General features: G+C 33.3%; 1 protein-coding gene across 1 annotated transcript; it reads left to right on the forward strand.

Annotated features, from left to right (window-relative positions):
- Positions 1–443: 443 nt before the first annotated feature.
- On the forward strand, positions 444–3,935 carry LOC103944039 (cytokinin dehydrogenase 2-like). The gene is given in 6 exon segments (XM_009354429.2): positions 444–1,066; positions 2,476–2,546; positions 2,548–2,604; positions 2,722–2,970; positions 3,075–3,343; positions 3,555–3,935. Coding segments are annotated over 6 exon segments (1,542 nt in total). The 5' UTR covers positions 444–465; the 3' UTR covers positions 3,850–3,935.
- Positions 3,936–19,059: the final 15,124 nt, after the last annotated feature.

Below are 19,059 nucleotides of genomic sequence, written 5' to 3' on the forward strand. Positions count from 1 at the left end.
AAAAATGTTGCAACTATGCATATAATCATGAGAATCCATGATCCGTCGATGTATCTGCATACTTGTTAAAAGAATGTTTGTACAGACCATCCTTAGCAATTTGAAAATTAATTTATCATATAACAAAAGTAATTAACTCAATTTTCGTATCTATTCAACCGACAATTTGTAGAAAATAGATAAGTTAAATTTAAGATATTCAAGGTCTTATATAATCTTTGCTTAAATTTGCAAAAGCGTGTTTACTGATTTGATGAAGTCGTCTTCTTCTTGCGTACATTTGGAAAAGCCTGTACATATACAACTTGGCCGGCCACTAAACGACGTTAATTAACGCAGTCCATGCTCTACTATCCCACATTAATAAATTTTGTTTAAGTAATTTCTCCTCTGTATATAATGCAACTTAATTTACTCCTACATATCGACACACTTCTCTTCTCCTCTCATTTCACCACAAAAAAAATGGCTGAGAATTTCGCAGTTCCAAAATACTTGACAACCATGAGTTTAATCCTAGGGTTTATGGAGTTATTCACAACCGGGACAAGTATACTCCTACCCGCACTCGGGGATATCTCCGGCTCCCTTCGAAATGATACCGAATCCATCAATTCAACCTCAACAGATTATGGCCATATAGTTTATCAATACGCATCTGCAGTTCTTAATCCAACGTCGCCAAATGACATCGCAAGTTTAATCCTATCCGCAAACAACAATTCTGCGCCTTTCAGTGTAGCTGCTAGGGGCCAGGGCCATTCTGTTCGTGGACAGGCCCTGACCTCTGATGGCGTTGTCATAAACATGACAGCTTTGATCAGTAATGGGTCTAGAATTGTAGTCTCTGAGAGCCCTTCTTTGGGTTCTTATGCTGATGTTGGAGGTGAGCAGCGTTGGATCGATGTGTTGCATGCTACACTCGACCGTGGTCTTACTCCAGTTTCATGGACTGACTACCTCTACCTCAGCGTTGGTGGCACGCTCAGTAACGCCGGAATCAGCGGGCAAACGTTTCGTTATGGACCTCAAATCAACAATGTCTATGAACTCGATGTTGTAACAGGTATGAGGACTCTCTTACAACTCAGTACTACTCTATCATATTGTGTTATCTCATTGACCTTCTTTCCATTTTCTTTCTGTCCTTATTTTTGTGACACATTCTAGTTCTATATGTATTCAATGAATTTGAAATATTCATGTGGCTCTTTCACTTAAAAGTCCAAACAACTACTTTTGCATTGTATTGCATGCATATTCACTGGAAATGAATGCACCTCAGCAAGCGTTGCAAAATATTGGACCGCACTCATTAACTTACAAATTTATTAATTTTTCCTATTTATTATTAGGGTTTGTCCTCAGTAGTTGGCACTCCCAAAATGTTATTTTTCATTCTTTGTATATAAATTTTTTTCTTGTATTTTTATAAATTTGAAGTACACATTTTCAGAGTGCCAACAATTGTTACACATGTGTGTGAAAACTACCGAACTTTCTCAAATCTTTCAAATCAAGCTCATGGTCTGGTAATGAAAGTGAGAACTCGAACTTATTCTTGATTATTTAGATTGGCTTTAAAGTATGAATAATATATATATATATATGGCTTTTTAGCCAAAATGGTCCCTGAGATTTGTATAACTCCTCAATTTGAACCCTGAGATTTTAAATCATTAGAATTGGTCATTGAGTTTGTCCACATCAATCATTTTGGTTATTCCGAGAAAAATCTCTATTAAATAAGAACACAATGACCAAAATATCCTTAATTTTTGTCAAATCATTTTGGCCCATTATTTATTAAATTGAGGGTTTATTTGTCATTTTGATCCTTATGTAACATAAATTACATAATTTTGCACAGAATGACCAAAATGATTGATGGTGGACAATTTTAGGGACCACTTCTATTGATTTTAAATATCAAGGACTAAAGTAATGTGTTATGCACTCTCAGAGACCATTTTGGCTAAAAAGCCTATATATTTTTGGTAGAGCGATATATCATTAGTGGGTTGGATAGTTAATTACTAAGGAGAAAAGTAGGGCGTGTAAACATGATGCCATTGTGTTAAAGCGCCATTTTCTTAAAGTGTGGATATAGAACAAGAATGAAGTTTACATATTCATTTAAAGTATTCCACCAAGTCAATTGGTGCTTTAAAATATTTATTTGTATCGATATATGATTGCATTGTTACTAAAGTGATATTCTATAAGTAGGTGCTTTATTGTAGTGGTGGAAAGTTATAATTTTATGCATACGGTTGCGAATTTGATTCTCACTGATCTCTCTCTCCTCAAACATTTAACGCTTCATACTGCTATTGTTTGTCAAAAAAATTATCTTACATAAAACAAAAATAAATTTCATTAAGGGTAACGCTTGCATGTAAACATTAGCCCCTTACACATAAATTTAATTGGTTGTTTATCAGGCACTTATGAATTTTATTTTATTTTATTCAGGGAAGGGGGAATTAGTTACATGCTCCTCAAACAAGGTGCCAGGGCTATTTTATGCTGTTCTCGGAGGCTTAGGGCCAATTTGGTATAATAACCAGAGCAAGGATTCCCCTAGAGCCAGCTCCGAAGAGGGTATGAACAAAAATATACCTCTGCTCCTCAGAGTACAATATCGTTGTAACAAAATATATACTATATTTTTCTTGAACTATGATTTGATTAAATAAGTTCTACACTACTTCTCTGCAGGCTAAATGGGTTCGAATGATGTACAGCAACTTCTCTGCATTTTCAAAAGATCAAGAACGTTTAATGGCAAACAACGGATTCGATTATTTAGAAGGTTTCCTTCTAATGAAGCAGGGTCCTCTAGACCTTTCCTTTTACCCATTACTCGATCAACCAAGAATAACAGCTTTAATAAATCAATACGGCATCATCTACTACATAGAAGCAGCTAAATATTATGATGATAGCACTCGAACAACAGTGGACAAGGTACACCATTTTTCTACTATTTTTTTATATTTATTATATGACTAATATTGAAGGTAATTAAGAGAGTTAGTACCATTTTAAATTACTTTTCCTTGTATATATAGGTAGTTGAAAAATTGATCAACGGGTTAAGCTTCGTTCCGGGATTTTTATTCAATCAAGATGTATTGTACATAGATTTTCTGGATAGAGTGCACACTGAAGAGGAAAAACTTCGATCACTTGGACTATGGGATATTGCTCATCCATGGCTGAATATCTTTGTACCAAAATCACGAATTTTGGACATTGATTCGGGTGTTTTCAGGAACATTCTTCTCAAACAAAATGTTCCTACGGCAGTGACCCTCATTTACCCCATGAACCGAAAAAAGTGAGTTTTCCGTGAGCATAATTAATAGTACTTGTGTTAAATATGTGCGCTTTCTATACAGCTCTAGCCTCTAGTGATAGAATACTTACTATTCTTGGAAGGAGTTTGACTCTTACTGCATCCCGCCCCTTTCCTTGAACCAAAAGAATTAGGGTTTCTGTTTTATTTTTGGTAATCTAATGAACGAATTTTGTATTAAATAATGTTGCAGGTGGGACGGTAGGATGTCTGCAGTTATTCCAGATGAAGATGTTTTCTATGTTGTAGGGCTCTTGCATGCAAGCGGATTCAATGACTGGCAGGCATTTGATGAAGTAAACAGACAAATACTGCAATTTTGTAATGATGCTGGCATTCTGGTTAAGCAGTACCTTCCCCACTATGAAACACAGGAGGATTGGAAAACCCATTTCGGAACAAAGTGGCAAAGTTTCCAAGACAGGAAAGTTAGGTTTGATCCAAACAAGATATTAGCACCAGGACAAAGGATTTTCAGTGTTTTGTAATTAAGCATTGTATGTTTAAAGTAGTAGCAGTTGGAAGTAGCTGGGAACTTAAAAATAATATACAATGTTTAGTAACTTTTTACATGTCATAAATTGTCCCCAAAAGTTTGAAATCTAAGAATGTGAAATCCGAATTATCCTAAGAAATGTGAAATTAATCTAAATGTTAACCCATTCATTCAAGAAGTGTGAAATTAATCTAAATGTTAACCCATTCATTCAGAACTTTATTAATATAGAAACTTAATTGAAATTATTAATTAGTTCTAAACAGCCACTTAGTACTACGGTCTAATAGTATTCCTCTTCACTGGTAAGTGAGAGATCTTGGGTTCGATTCTCGCTAAAGGAAAATTTTAATGTATTTTTTATTCTGAAAAAAAAAAAAAAAAAACTAGTTCTAAACATTATATATATATATATATATATATATATATATATATGCGCTAGATTAGGTTTTCAACCCATCATGGAAAAAGACCTAATTATCTCAACACTAGTTAAAAAAAACTAGTTCTAAACATTACATATATCTGCTAGATTAGCTTTTGAACCCATCATGGAAAAAAACCTAATTCTCTCAACACTAGTTAAAAAACTAGTTCTAAACATTATGTATATCTGCTAGATTAGCTTTTCAACCCATCATGGAAAAAAACCTAATTATCTCAACACTAGTTAATTTAGTTCCAGGACCGGCCCTGAGAATTTGGGAGTCCTAGGCAAGACTTAGACTTGACGTGAGGCGCTAGAGTTTTCTGAGTCCCAACTTTTTGTGTATTGATATGCAGAAAAAAAAATTCCCTAAATACATGAAAAAGTCTATTTCTATATCAATATCATTAAAAATTAATATTAAAATAAAGAAAGATATACAAACATTACTTAAATATTACACGTCTCACGTTTTTCAATGCAGATGTACTAATTAAGTTTACATAATCTAATTTTTCAACAAATTCTTTTCAATTGCCTATGATTTTATTTTTGATATTTTTATTGGATTTGAACTGTAAAAATTTATATAATATATATTATTATATATTTTACAAAAAATTTGAGAGCCTTCCTAAGTGAGGGCCCTAGGCGGATGCCTACTTCAACTACCCTCAGGCTCAGGGCAGGCCTTGTTTTCAGAATTTCGAAAACGAACGGAAAGAGTAGAGTCCATAATTAATAAATTTAAAAAAACAAAGTTTGGATGTGATTTAATTGAATAATCAAAAGCAGAAGCAACAAGAAATCCTATGTGGGACTGAAGGAGTGATCACTCTTGCATGATTTGGACAAGACATTGAGAGGGAGACTAGTTTGGATTTTGTGGGAGATTGCATTTACATGCGAAATATATGGACCAAGTCACAAGACTAGTGTATATTGCTTGCAAATTCTGCTAATATCACTTAATATTTGCGTGTTTGCTTATTACTTCTTAATTTGATTCTATGATTCCACGATTCTATCCACATTCCACCATAATACATATATTGTGTATCATGAAATTTGATTCTTCCAAAAATTTTGTTTCTTTAGTGTGAATGAATGGAATTTGTATTCTGAAAAGAATTTAATTATGATGTTTATTGCACCAAAGTCTCTGTCCACTTCCTTTATTTGGACGAACAAAAGTTTTATTCGGCATCCAAAAAAGTGAACCTCGAAGAGGTGCGTGCATGTCATCCCAATTGGGATTGTGGCGATTTGTGTTATACAAGAGTTCTAGATGTCTTGAATTTTTTTTATTTCTTTTTATTTTTTTTAGCAAATGATATTATCTATACTAAGGGAAAGAGAGTTATAATGAGTTAGCAATAATGTGGTTTAAATTTGTTTTTGGTGATAATCGAACCTAATATCTCTCACTTACAAGTGAAGAGAAATACTAAGTGCCTTGACTGTTGGTTATGATACAGCCCAGGCTGTTTAGGAGTGCTTGCAGTAGCATTTTTCCCAAAGCTCCGTTGTTTCAGCAAACTTTCTTTTTCAGTTGCTCAATCTCCACAAGGGTTCTCGCACTGTGTCATAATACATTCGCTATGCCAAGGCGCTTTCGGATGGACTTGCTACCATTGGACATAAAGTCGACAATGATGATCTTGTCATCACAATCCTACATGAACTTGGTCCATATTAGTTGTTGAAATCAAATTCGTGCGCATCCACACACGGAAACGAAATCTAGTCGAAATTGCACATGACCTCCGACGAGGGAAAAATAAGGTTGACTTTGGGGGGGGAGGAGGGGGGTGGTTGAATGTGAAAAGGAATGCCTACATATCTTCGGGAAGGAGAATCAACCTATGGGTATAGTTCTAAGAAAGAATGATGTGATGTGCAATACGTCGTGAACAGTCCTTTCATTGATTGATCCCCTTGGTAAATGCCCAACCTAGGGTATTTTATAGAGATTTTCAGAGTCCTTGTACAGAAAGTAACCTCAATTCATTTCGGGAGATTATCTGGGAGAGAATATAGGATATGATATCCAATTCTCCTAGGATTATGATTACATTGCCTTATCCCCACCAAGAGAGCAACAAAACCACTTCTCAGGTGAAGACCAGTGAGCATACCGACAAATGCCAACATATGTCGAGTAAGCCTATCGATAGATGCCCATAGCAATGCATACAAAACAATTAAGCTAGTAGCTATCTCGTCCAGTGCTCATTGAGGCAATTTGTCAAGCAGTTGAAGGGCAATTTTTAAGGTATCTCAGATTTTTAAAGGGCAGCATCCATCTCTTTTATAAAGGATTTCAAAGCTTATAAAGGGTCAGTTGATCCAACATATCCAAGGTAGGTCCGCCCCTGTATATATACGATCAAATCAATGTATGAAGCAAGTCTTTCACAAATAGTTCGACTCTCTGCTACATTTCCTTATCTGTTGCTGCATACATTTCCACATCTTGCTAGTCTGCAAACACAGATCATCATATGCTTTGTTGTTGCAATAATCTTTAGAGAATATATAATTCTTACAGATTGCACGAAATGATCATGCTCCATCTTTATATATCAAGATCAAATTCACACTACTTTATTGCTAAAAGAGAATATGTTTCCTAATTATCATATACTGCCAAAAACCCATTAGACCACTCCAATATCCAAGCTGTTAGAATCCAAAATTTAGAATTTGAGTTGGAAACAAGAAGAAGATGAAAAGCTTAATGCAAGGTGTGAGTTTCCCTATCAGGTTTACCTTATTAAAGGTTCTACTCAACCACGTATACTAAATGGAGGAGAGCAGAGCCGTCCTAATGCAAATTGAATTTAAAGTTCTTTGTGATTTTTCATATTTCGTTGGAATGTGAACTTCTTTTTAGATACATGTTCTTAAAAATAAATTAAGGCAACCTAAAATAATTATTTGAAAAAAAATTGAGGCTAAAACTCTTCAAAAAAAAAAATAATAATAACTAAAACGATAGCTTTATTGATGATAAAAACTTAACTCGAATACAAATTTTGATAGAGTACATCCCTTATAACAATCAGGGGCTCCTCAAACCATAATTTAGAATCAACTCCATATAAGCCTGACTTCGTAAAAGCGATAAGCTACTCCATTACAATTCTATGGAATATACGAAAACTAATTTAATATAGTTGACGTGCTAAATTTTAGCACTACGGGGTTGGAAAAAAAAATATAATTTCGAAGCTAAAATTTGTTTTTATTGTCCCAAAAGTGGTTTTAGCAACTCCACGTTGGAGATATCTTAGAACCTGTTAAAAAATGTAGTAAGAAGGGAAATCCTATGGATTCGGAAGTACTTTTTTTAGAAGACTAGAAATCTGAATAATTGATTAGGTTTGTTATCTCATGAGGGTTAACACTTGACATGTGTTTAAGTTAGGGATGACAAAAGCCTCACAGGTTCGGTACCTTGTGGATACCCGACCCTAATGGCGCGGGAGGAGAATCTCCAGTTAAAAAACATGGTTATGAATCTGGTTATAAGGAGAAAAATCACTATCGGAGATGGGGAATGGAAGGGGCACTCCAACCCTGCCCGTCCTGTTGCCATCCCTAGTTTCACTTCAACATTTATTTATTATTTATTTATTTTTAATACGTACATAAGTGGTAGCAGTGGAGATATTTTCAATGTAAATCAGGACTATATAAATAGTGGGATATGTGTGTTAAAATGATGCGTTTTTGCTCATTCACACTTGGTGTATGCTCACCATACAACTTATTAGCTGCCATGTGTCCCTTCTTCTAACCCTAGTTACTTGTTAATTATATATATCATTTTCAATTTTTAAAACTAATTTTAACCATTAAACTTAAAAATAAATAAATAACTCAAACCTTGCCCAGGCCCAGCAGTGTTTCGTTCCCCACCCACGCCAACCATTCAATTGATTCTTCAAAGTTCCACCCAGCCAATCTTCTTCTTCGGGTGCATGGCGAATTTACCATGACTTCGTTCTCCGCCCTCCCTTCTTTTTCTTCCACTGTAACAACAGCCGGAGACCACCACGAAGGTTGCGCCTTTGCAACCATGAAATTCCATAGCAACCTCACCTAAAGAATCAACCCTTTCTATTTCTTGTGAGGATATTTCTGTGCACGTACGATTTGATTATCCAATTTGGGATTATTTTCTTGGCGAGGACATTTGTTGGGTTTCTTTATAAACTAAAATAAAATTAGAGTTACAGTGCAAGAAGGAGAACGGAGACATGGTGATTCACCATGGCACGAAGAAGATTGGCTGGGTAGGGGTAGACTTTGAAGAATCAATTGAAGGGGTGGCGTGGATGGGTAGTTGTTTTTGGTGTTTGGCTGGGTGGGGAACTTGAAGGGTTTCAGTTTTTATTTTTAATTTTTAATTTTAATGTTTAAAATTAGTTTTAAAAATTGAAAATAATATATTTAATTAGCAAGTAACTAAGGTTAGAAGGATGGACACATGGCACCGAATAAGGTGTATGGTGAGCATACCCTAAAGTTAATGTGAGTGAACAAAAAATGCACCCGTGTTAAAAAATTAATAACTTAAAAAATAAAATTTTTCACTACTTACATAAAAACATTTAATGTACCACTCATGTTCCCATTATCATAAAAAATTTCTTCTAGCAATGAGTTGTATATAGCTTTACCCAACTAGATCCTTCATGAGCGAACAAAATAATATAAGAATAATCTATGTATTTAAAAGAAGAAGGTAAAAATGTTGAAACTTTCATAATCCCAAAACTGACAATCATCCATAAGTATTAAAAAAAATACAAAAATAAAACCACCAAGAAGTGGGACTGGTGGTGATTAGTAAGTTTATTATTTTTTAAAAGAAAAACTAATGAAAATTGTTTAAAAATTTTAAGTTATAATTATAAGGATAAAATAAAGGGGTAAAGTGAATAGTACCAAAATTAACTTTTTAGTGTAAAAATATAATTTTTTGTTAAAGTGAACCTTACTGGAAGTTTTTCATTAAATTTTTCTTTTTTTAAATATATTTACTGTTTTACTTTTTTCGTTTTTTATTTTTCCTTCAAATTGAATAATAAATAATGAAATAACAATGTTGATTGTCTTCGTACACGCGTGTAGCATGAGGTTAGTAACATAATAATATTAACCCAAATTATTCGTAAAATATGAGGAAAATTATAATTTCACTAATAAAATAATATTAATCATATTAAATGTTTACACATCGGGTCTTATATTCGCATATAAAATATCCAAAAATTGCTTTTCTTTCTACGCTAGGTGGAAATCGCTGACATAGCTGGTGATTTTTGTTTAAAACTGGATTATCCGCACCAATGACCAGGGAAAAGAGAAGCTTCTATGGCTTGGGGGACCAGATACAGTTCGGACCAAGTAAATCGAGACAGAGTCTACTCGTATATCCTTCAAATCTTTGAATAATGATAGCTTTCAATTTTGAAATATCTTGTTGTCAGCTGGAAACTTCTCAGTTAAGGACTGTGACAGGCCAGTCAATCTAACATAAATTTCCAATAGGCAACCAAAGACTCCATGCAAATGGGAACATAAGTGATAAGAAGCATGTCATACCTGTTTAATTTGTATTCATACAACTCTCACTTGAAGGTGACAAGTTTTTTTATCAAATAACTTGTATGCGTAATGAAAGAAATAAACTCAGTTGTTACAACAGGCTATGTTAAAGATTCGCTCCTCACAATACCTCATAGACCCTTAACTTCTTGGTGCAACAACCTTTTCTTTTCTTGCTTTACTAGCAAGAAAGACCACTTAAGTGATTTGCACATATTTTGTACACAAGAGAGATATTACTCTGGACCCAAAAAAGTAACTTGTCCACAAAAGAACAGAAACTGAGGTACATTAAGTGTAGGTTTGAAGCAAATCACTTGAAATCAGGTCATGTACTGGAGTAGAAAAATCACAAGACAACAAACACAAAGGTACTGACTGAGAGACGTAGGCCATGGAGATAAATGCATGACATGAACACATGAGGGCACACTAAAAGATCACACAGTATCTAAGTACATGGATTTGATAGAAACAAATCTCTCTCGATCGGACTGCTTGAAGGGGACCGTTGGATTATATCCTACATTGGATTGATACTCTCCTATACAAACTGACTACTCTGATTTCCAATAGATTGACTGACATGCTTTGTAAGCAAATTCCACAACTAACATCTGAACGCCTTACAGTCCAGCCTCCACCATGCAAAGTTCACCTTACCTTGCAAAATAAAATAAAAATCTATGAATACACCGATTAATTAAATACCAGAATCTTTAGCGTTGGATCATCAATTGCATATTTCCAATCCTTCATTTATCTGATGTGTGCCCTACCTACACCAAATCATAGTTGAATTTCCGTTGCGTTTATTTACCAAAAAAAAAAAAAAAAATCTTAAAAGTTGTATTATAATACTTGCATCTCGCATATGGAAAATGCACAAATCTCCCCTCTTATAGTTAATGTATCTTTACTATATAATTTTTTAATCGTTTAGTAATTCAAAAGTATAAAAGAAAAAAAAAATAGTTTATCATGAATATGTTACTTGGTAATTGATATTTACATCATCTATACGTTTCATACATTTAGATGTATACTCTGATTTAAATAATTTTTTTGTAAGATTGTTTTTAAATAAAAATTAACAAAACGAACTATTCCAATCATAAAATTTATATAATAAAAATACTTTATTCGCAAGAATGAATTATATAGATTCTATGAGAAGATGCAAGTATTATTCTCAATTGTGCAGGTCATCTCACGTCCCATCTAGAGGAGGATATGGGGGGTCCATATTTACAAAGAATATACTCTCGATGTTGGCCGCTCAATTATCACTGTTTCGTAAAGCATCACCACCATAATAGTATAATACAGATAGTATTCATAGTACGGGAGCTATGATGTAGTTATATGAGCAAGTTGCTCGTGTGGCTGTGTTTTGTCAAATTTGTTGAAGATTATTTTCCTCCATCACGTAAGCGTAAAACACCATGTATATGCATGTGCACCCAACTTATACTCGATAAGCTAGCTATACAAGCTTCTCTATATGCACATACTTAAAAAAAATGTATGTACTAGAGAAGTTTTTATAGCTCCTGTTTGGCGTTGTTGGTTCTGATTTTGTATGTTCTCTGCATCGGCACTTTCGTCTTGTTTTTGCTGGAGCCCTATTGGGTGCCATTCTTTGTTCAGTTTGATTTTGCTTGGCTTAATTTTTTTGAATAACCACAACCAATCATTATTCTCTATACGCACATACGTATATACATACATAGTATACCCTAAATCCAAAATTATAAACCCTAAACCAAACGTGTATATATATATGTTCGAAATGTTCCTTGATCTTGTTGGACTACTATGGATACAAACCACTGATTAGATTCATGAAATGTGAACAAAATAAGGATTTTCTATTGTCGGACTATTGGTAAGAAAACACTACATTATCATGACAAAAATTCGCTTTATATAAAGATAATTTGAATAAAAGTACAAGCCTAGCTAACAATAAAACCATTCCCCTTTTGCTTTTTCTGCCCAAATGTGATGGTTTGATATAACTAAATCTACAATTCATTTGATCTCACATTCCAAACTTTTCATCACCTTGCTACTTTAAGAAATAATTTTCTAGACTATGAAGGTTCGTTTAATAATCATTTTGTTTTTATTTATTTATTTATAAATGAGAGGAAAAAAGTGGACGAAGGATGGTGAAAGAGATGGAGAAGAAATGCAAGGACACAAAAAGAAAACTATAAAAACCAAAAGGAATTGTTATTGGCACTCCAAAAATCTTATTCTAAACTTCAAATTTTCTATATTTGAAAAGGAAAAAACACTTGTGAGGAGTGTAGAAGTGCAAATAACACTTCCCAAACCAAAAACCAAAACAAATGTTGAGGTGTTTAAACTTCCTATGTTTGTTTTCATTGATTCTTCTTTATCTCTCCCTTTCTCTTTCATTATCCTTCTTCATCTATGTTTTTCTCTATATGTGTACTCTTTTCATACTTCAATCACAAAAAAGTGAAATAAAAAACAAAATAAAATTTGGTTATCAAACGGGTCATAAAATTTACCGTTTTCTTTCTTTTAACTTTGGACCGTACATATGAACATTCACTGCGTTAGTGGGAGCCCCTGTTCAACATACATCATATACTACGTATACTGTCCTGCTCGAACTTCATGGTTCATGCACGTATGGACGGATATGAATGTATAGTATGTGAGAGGAAATCAAAAAAATACGACAGTAGATTTTGGCGGTAGGTGTGCATGCCATAGGTTTTTTGTTTCTTTGGACCACGAGATCTTGTGTGCTAATTGACTTAGATCCCGATAAAGATTTTCAGAATCTTAGACAGTCCCCTCCACGAGGCCTATATACATCTTTGTCTACAAACCCTTCTCTCTCTCTCTCTCTCTCTCTCTCTCTGTGACTCAGTCTTTGAGTTTAAATGCTGAAGAAGCGTAAAGATATCCACAAACTCAATGTTTGCGTTGCCATTTCGTTGTTAGAACTGATCGGCAAAATCTTGAGATCCCCTCAAAGTCCACAATTTGACAGGGTTAGTCCAGATTCATATCTGCTCGACAACCAAATAAATTAGTGAATATATTGGGTGAAATATAATTGTCACCAATTTACTAATCAACGTAACTACTCCGTCAAAGTCGCCATAGATTGTTCAAGATTGAGAATTGACTTGGGTCAATGGAGTGCGTTCCATGATAAATCTGCTTGATATTGATTGAGATCAAAATGAGCTCAAAGTTCACCTGAATGCTTTGAAATCACGCAGGTGAATTGGTACTATACTTAACCAAGTTATATTAAATATTCTATACATAAACAAAACTAAACTAATGATTTCTAATGTAAAGCACTTAATGAGATTATATGTTATAAAAAGGAAGAAACTAAGGATTTCTACAGTCATCCATAGTATTTTTTTCTAGGGTGACTTTGGATGCGGTCCTTATTTATCAACGTTCTTTGATTGAAACCTTATTGGTTTTCGATTTTTGATTGAAATCCCTAAAATAACGCAATAATGCATTTCTATGTAGGTTATTATAATTTTTAAAATTAAAATTTGATATTTGTAGTTATTTATATTAATGAGATTTTATAATTTGTTGAATCCATATTGTTGAAAATATTAAAAGAAATTATACTTAAATAAAACCCATGATTTTTCATTACTTATATTAATGGCATTTTACATACAAAAAATTGATAATTCTTATACGATGCATTTTACAGACAAAAAGTTTGTACATTTTATACAAAAAAAGGTGATACGTTTTATATAATGGGTAGATTTCATATAAAAAAATGGGTACATTATACATATAACAAAGTGGTACCTGTTTAAAGACAAATGGGTACATTATTAATAAATTATGGGTACAAACAAAAGGTCAAAAAAATATGAGTACAAATAAGAGTTTGAAAAATATGGACACAAAGAGAAATTAATATATGGGTACAAACTAAAACTGAATAGAAGATTGGCACAATTCATAAAAAGGGTTGCAAATTAAAATGGGTACAAACTAAAAATAAAAATATATGATACAAAATTTAGCCATAAATATAAATATATCAAATGTAACGTTTCTAACACTAAATGAATAATTTAGAAATAAAATTTAATTATCTTGATATGTAAAATATTTTATTATTGAAATAACTAATGATGTTTATTAAAACCAAGGGACCTTGATTAAAATTTGAAAATGAATAAGGTTTCAATTAATGGAGTTGAAAAAAGAGGGATGTAAACCTAATTTCTCTTTTTTTCTATCCAAAATTTCTGCATATATAGGAGAAGTACATATTGACTATTTTGGAGTGACAGTAATCCAAATCCTTATAAGCACATGAAAGCCAATCATGGAGCCACAAGGGGAAGCTCCGACCCTTTTGAATTTTTTTTCTCAAAGTCTTTGCATGTGTACATATATGAAAACTAAATCCCTTAAAAAATTTAGGCTATGTTTAGGTGAGGAACTTCCAAGTCACAAGATAGAGATCAAGTTTGTAACAAATAGATCATAAAATGTCGATAGGAAGGAATAGAAGTACACCACATGAGTATTACAATGACATAAAGTGTTATAGTGTATATCTTTCTCACTTGGCCTAAAGCTCTTGTGTTGTTTGATCTGAAGAAATGTCCCGCATTGGAAGTTTGGTAAGCCTTGCATGTGCTTATGAGGAGTTGGGTTACTTCTCATGTTGTCAATTAGTTTTATTGTGAAACCGCAACTTCTTCAAAGCAGGTTGGCAAATGTGAAGCCCAACAACCACACATGCTTCACATCATCCAATTTGTTTTGTTTACATGTTAGGTTTGAACTTTGTCATATGTAAAAAGGCATATGAAGATGTGAAGAAATGTCCCAAATAAAAAATTTAACATAAAATCTTCCCCATTCAAACATAATCTTAGACCTCCTCCTCCGCTTTTGCTTATTATTATTTTTTGTTTCTAGAGATGTAATTACAATATTTCCTCATTGACATATAGTTCTTTAATTAATATGAGTATATTAGTCAGAATTCATCAAAAGATGTTGAGATTTCGTCGTAATATTTCATTAATAATATAAGGAGTAGTTTAATTAATTCTTATCAGTATATTAGGTCTCTTATTTCTCTGATGTAAGATTCATATTCTCAACATACCTAAGATTCATATTTTCAACACTTCCCTTCATGTGTAGCGAATTTTAGAGCTTAATACATGACTAACACAAATTTGATGACGGGAAGCACATGTAACTGCTGGGCTTCACATGTTGGCCAACCTACTTTGATATCATAGAGAAGATTGAAATTCCATTATAAAATCAATTGACAATATGAAGATTAGTCCGACTACTTTTAAACATATCTACTTTCTCTTGTTTCTCCAATGTGAAATTCATATTCTTAAGTAATAATTTTGAATACCTTTGGTTAGTGAAGCATATTAGGTAAGATGATACCAAACTTGCCAATAAAAAATACGATATTCATGCATTCTGAAATTCTCTCCCATTTTCTCTTTTTTCAATATATACATATATATATATACACACACACGTACATATACATATATATTATGATTTTACATGGTATAAAGGAGCCCTCAATCCTAACGTGAATTTATGGCTCCACTACTATAAAATTTCTTCATTTTTCAATGTGAAGTTCACACTATTAAGTTATTAACAAACAAAGAGCACCAAGTGTAAGCGGTTGTGTAGTCGTATCTAATAATGCTCACTCTCTTCCATTCGAAAAGCTCCTGTACTATGATTACATTTGACAACAGATATTATGTAATCTACAATATTTAAAATCCTAAAGTATTGGCAATGGATTGATCTTTAAATTTTTAATTTGTCTTCTCAACTTTATATGAATTCTTAAAGTAATGGCTAAAGATCACTATTTCGGTAGTATATAGTAGATTTTGGCCTATATATATGCTAGCTCCTATAAAAAGAGAAATATAATACAACCAACCTTTTCTGCCATATTTTCCAGCCCTTTTTGTTAGGCAGAAGACCTAACTATCACTGTTTATTCATGTGATAAGGTGTACTTGGTTTTTTCCATTAAGGTTCGCGATTTTATAATTGTTCCTCACTATAATAACCTAATTAACCTGACAATCTATCAACTTATATCTACACATTCCATAGATTCTCTAATTATTAGTTATTGTTTTAATTTATAAATTAATTTAGTTAGCTTCAATAATTAGGAATATGTATATGTGTTCAAGATTACATTCTTAATTATACAATAGTACTAATATATGATTAGACATCAAGCATGGTGAGCATATGCATATGTGTTCAAGATTACATTCTTAATTATATGATTAATACTAATAGAATATGGTTGTTTAAAAAAAAAAAAAGTACTAATAGAATATGGATGCATGGTACCATGCATGGACCAGAGAATGGTGGAAGGTCTTGCCACCCGATAGGTCATCCTACCTGTGAGATCTATAGGTCAAAGATTATCTGTTGAATGGGGATATATATTTGTTAGAGTATAGTCCAACACACATTTTTAATGAAAATCCTTGCGATCTGGAAGTATCTTTGGCTATATATAGGGTGATGCTATACACATATTATTTTTTACTTCTTATACATCTTTTTAATTTTCAGTCGTAAATTCGAATAAATTAAAGAATATCAAATCAAAAAAATTAACAAAAAGTGTATAGGACGTAAAAATGAACGTGCAAATAGCACACTCGACATGTAAACATGACAGTGCGAGAGTACAAAACCTGACCCAAAAATACAATTGCCCAGAAAATATGTATATTTCTGTTGCGTAGCATCAATGTATAAACTTGTACTCTATGATATAACTAAACAGGCAGGGACAAGTTCTGGTGAATTTTATACATCAGATTCTCTCGTGTGAATGGCATGCAATTGTTTTCTTGCTTTTTTTTATTTTTTTTATTTTTTTATTTTTTTTTATGAATGCATGCAAGACACTGAAAAGTTATTAATTTATTAATAAAGTTATAATATGTTGCATGTCGAACACATTATCTTATCATTTTAATTAGGGTAAATTACACTTTCATACTTTAGATTTGGGGTCTATTTTATTTCCTTACAACATCTTCAAAACATTTCACTTTCATACCTTAAATACTATTTTATTTCAAAATAATACCTCCGTTACATTTTCCATCCATTGATCTGTTAAATGCTGATGTGGCTGCCAAATGTCCGTCACATGGCAAATAAAATAATTAAATTTTTTTTTTAAACCTGAATTTTCTCAAAAAAAAAAGAAAAAAAAATGAAAAAAAAAAGAAAAAAAAGAAACCCACTATCCCTCCCTCTCCCCACCCCCCCTCCCAAAAAAGCGACCCACATCCCTTTCCCTAACCCAAAACCCAAAAAACTTGCTGTAGCAGCAACAAGAAGAAGAAGGAAAGAACAAAAAAAACCTGCAGCAGCAGCAGCAGGAAGAAGAAGAAGAAGGAAAAAAAACCCCAAACCTAGTTCGTCCCCCCCCCCCCCGGCCATCGCGCGACCTCCTCCCCACGACCCACCTCCCCCTGGTGCCACGTGACCTTCCCCCCTTCCCCGCCCCACCACCCACACCCCCCTGGGGTCAGGATCTCGTGATTTTCAGTATGGGTGGATTTTGAAAATACTTTGAGTTTGAGATGATTTTTGGACTGGTTTTTTGGTAGATCCACCTAATCTCGGGTGGAATTTTTGTGGGTAATGGGGCATTTTTGGGAGGGGTGATGGGGGATGGGAGAAAGGGGTGGCTCAGGTGGGACGAACTGGGTTTTTGTTTTTTTTTTTTTCTCCCTCTTCTTCTTCTTCTTCTTCTTCTTCTTGTTGCAGGTTTTTGGGTTCTGGATTACGGTCACTCGGGGGGGGGGGGGGTTTCTGAAAAAATTCAGGTTTTTTAAAAAAAATATTTTATTTACCACATGGCAGACATTTGGCATATATATAGCAGCCACGGCAGCATTTAACAGATCAATGGATGAAAAATGTAACGGAGGTATTATTTTGAAATAAAATAGTACTTAAGGTATGAAAGTGAAATGTTTTGAAGATGTTGTAAGAAATTGAAATAGACTCCAAACCTGAAGTATGAAAGTGTAATTTACCCTTTTAATTATTACTGGCATCTGTTAAATAGAGCTGGAACTTGCATAGTATTTATGCCATTATATTTATGGTATATTTAGCATTACTCGTTCATGATGGAAAACAATTTGATTAATTTAATAAGCCAAGAAATAAGCATGCATGGTTATGTCATGTGTTTTTGCTGAGAAATTGAGATTATATAATTATATGCATTGAAACACAAAGGAATTTCGAATGACATATTAGACAAACACGGGCTGCATGTAATTATGCCCAAATTGACTTTTCCCCTAACTTGTAGCTGTAGATACACACAACAAATCTTTCATTGAAGAAAAACTTTGATTTATGTCTCCCACTTTTGTTTTTGTTAAAATTAAATCTATGAATCACAAAATCCATCGATGCCTTGATTCGTAAAGTTCCTCTGTATCCCCGAATGGAAAATCTTACAGATTCTTTTGATGATTACCAAAATTTGACCGCCATCCATCCTTAATAAAAAAGGGAGGGGGAGAGAGAAAACAAATACACAAATAACGATTGAGTAACCATTATATATTGACCAACCTTGACATTTCTTGACCTAGAGATCACAATCCAACGGCCGAAACGCAGCTAACTTGGTCTCCAATTGGCCCACAGATGAAGAAATCTGAACCCTCCTAATGGCCCACAGGGTTAATGGAGTTGGAATTCTGTGGGTGACCATCATACTCTCTGATGCATTCAAAAAACGTATACAAAACGTTAAAGAGTGAAAACTTTTATTCCTATTTCAAAACTGACATGCGTTGCTGAAATAGATAGATTTTGCATAGTTCACGTTTATTATGGAGTGTGTAAAAAAATGTGTCAGCTATGTGAGCATTGGTTTTCAACTAAAAATTTAAAACTATTTATTTTAAATATTACAACGTGGAGTAATGATAATTTTGGGTAACACTATCACAAATTTCGTCCAAAATAAAAAGTTTGAAAGGCAAGTATTCCAATTTTCTCCAGTATTGCAATTCAATAAAACTATCTAGATACATTTGA

Source organism: the organism of the source record quoted next, unplaced genomic scaffold (genome assembly GCF_019419815.1).
Source record: "Pyrus x bretschneideri cultivar Hongxiangsu unplaced genomic scaffold, Pyrus_bretschneideri_v1 Contig1, whole genome shotgun sequence".
Taxonomy (NCBI): domain Eukaryota; kingdom Viridiplantae; phylum Streptophyta; class Magnoliopsida; order Rosales; family Rosaceae; genus Pyrus; species Pyrus x bretschneideri.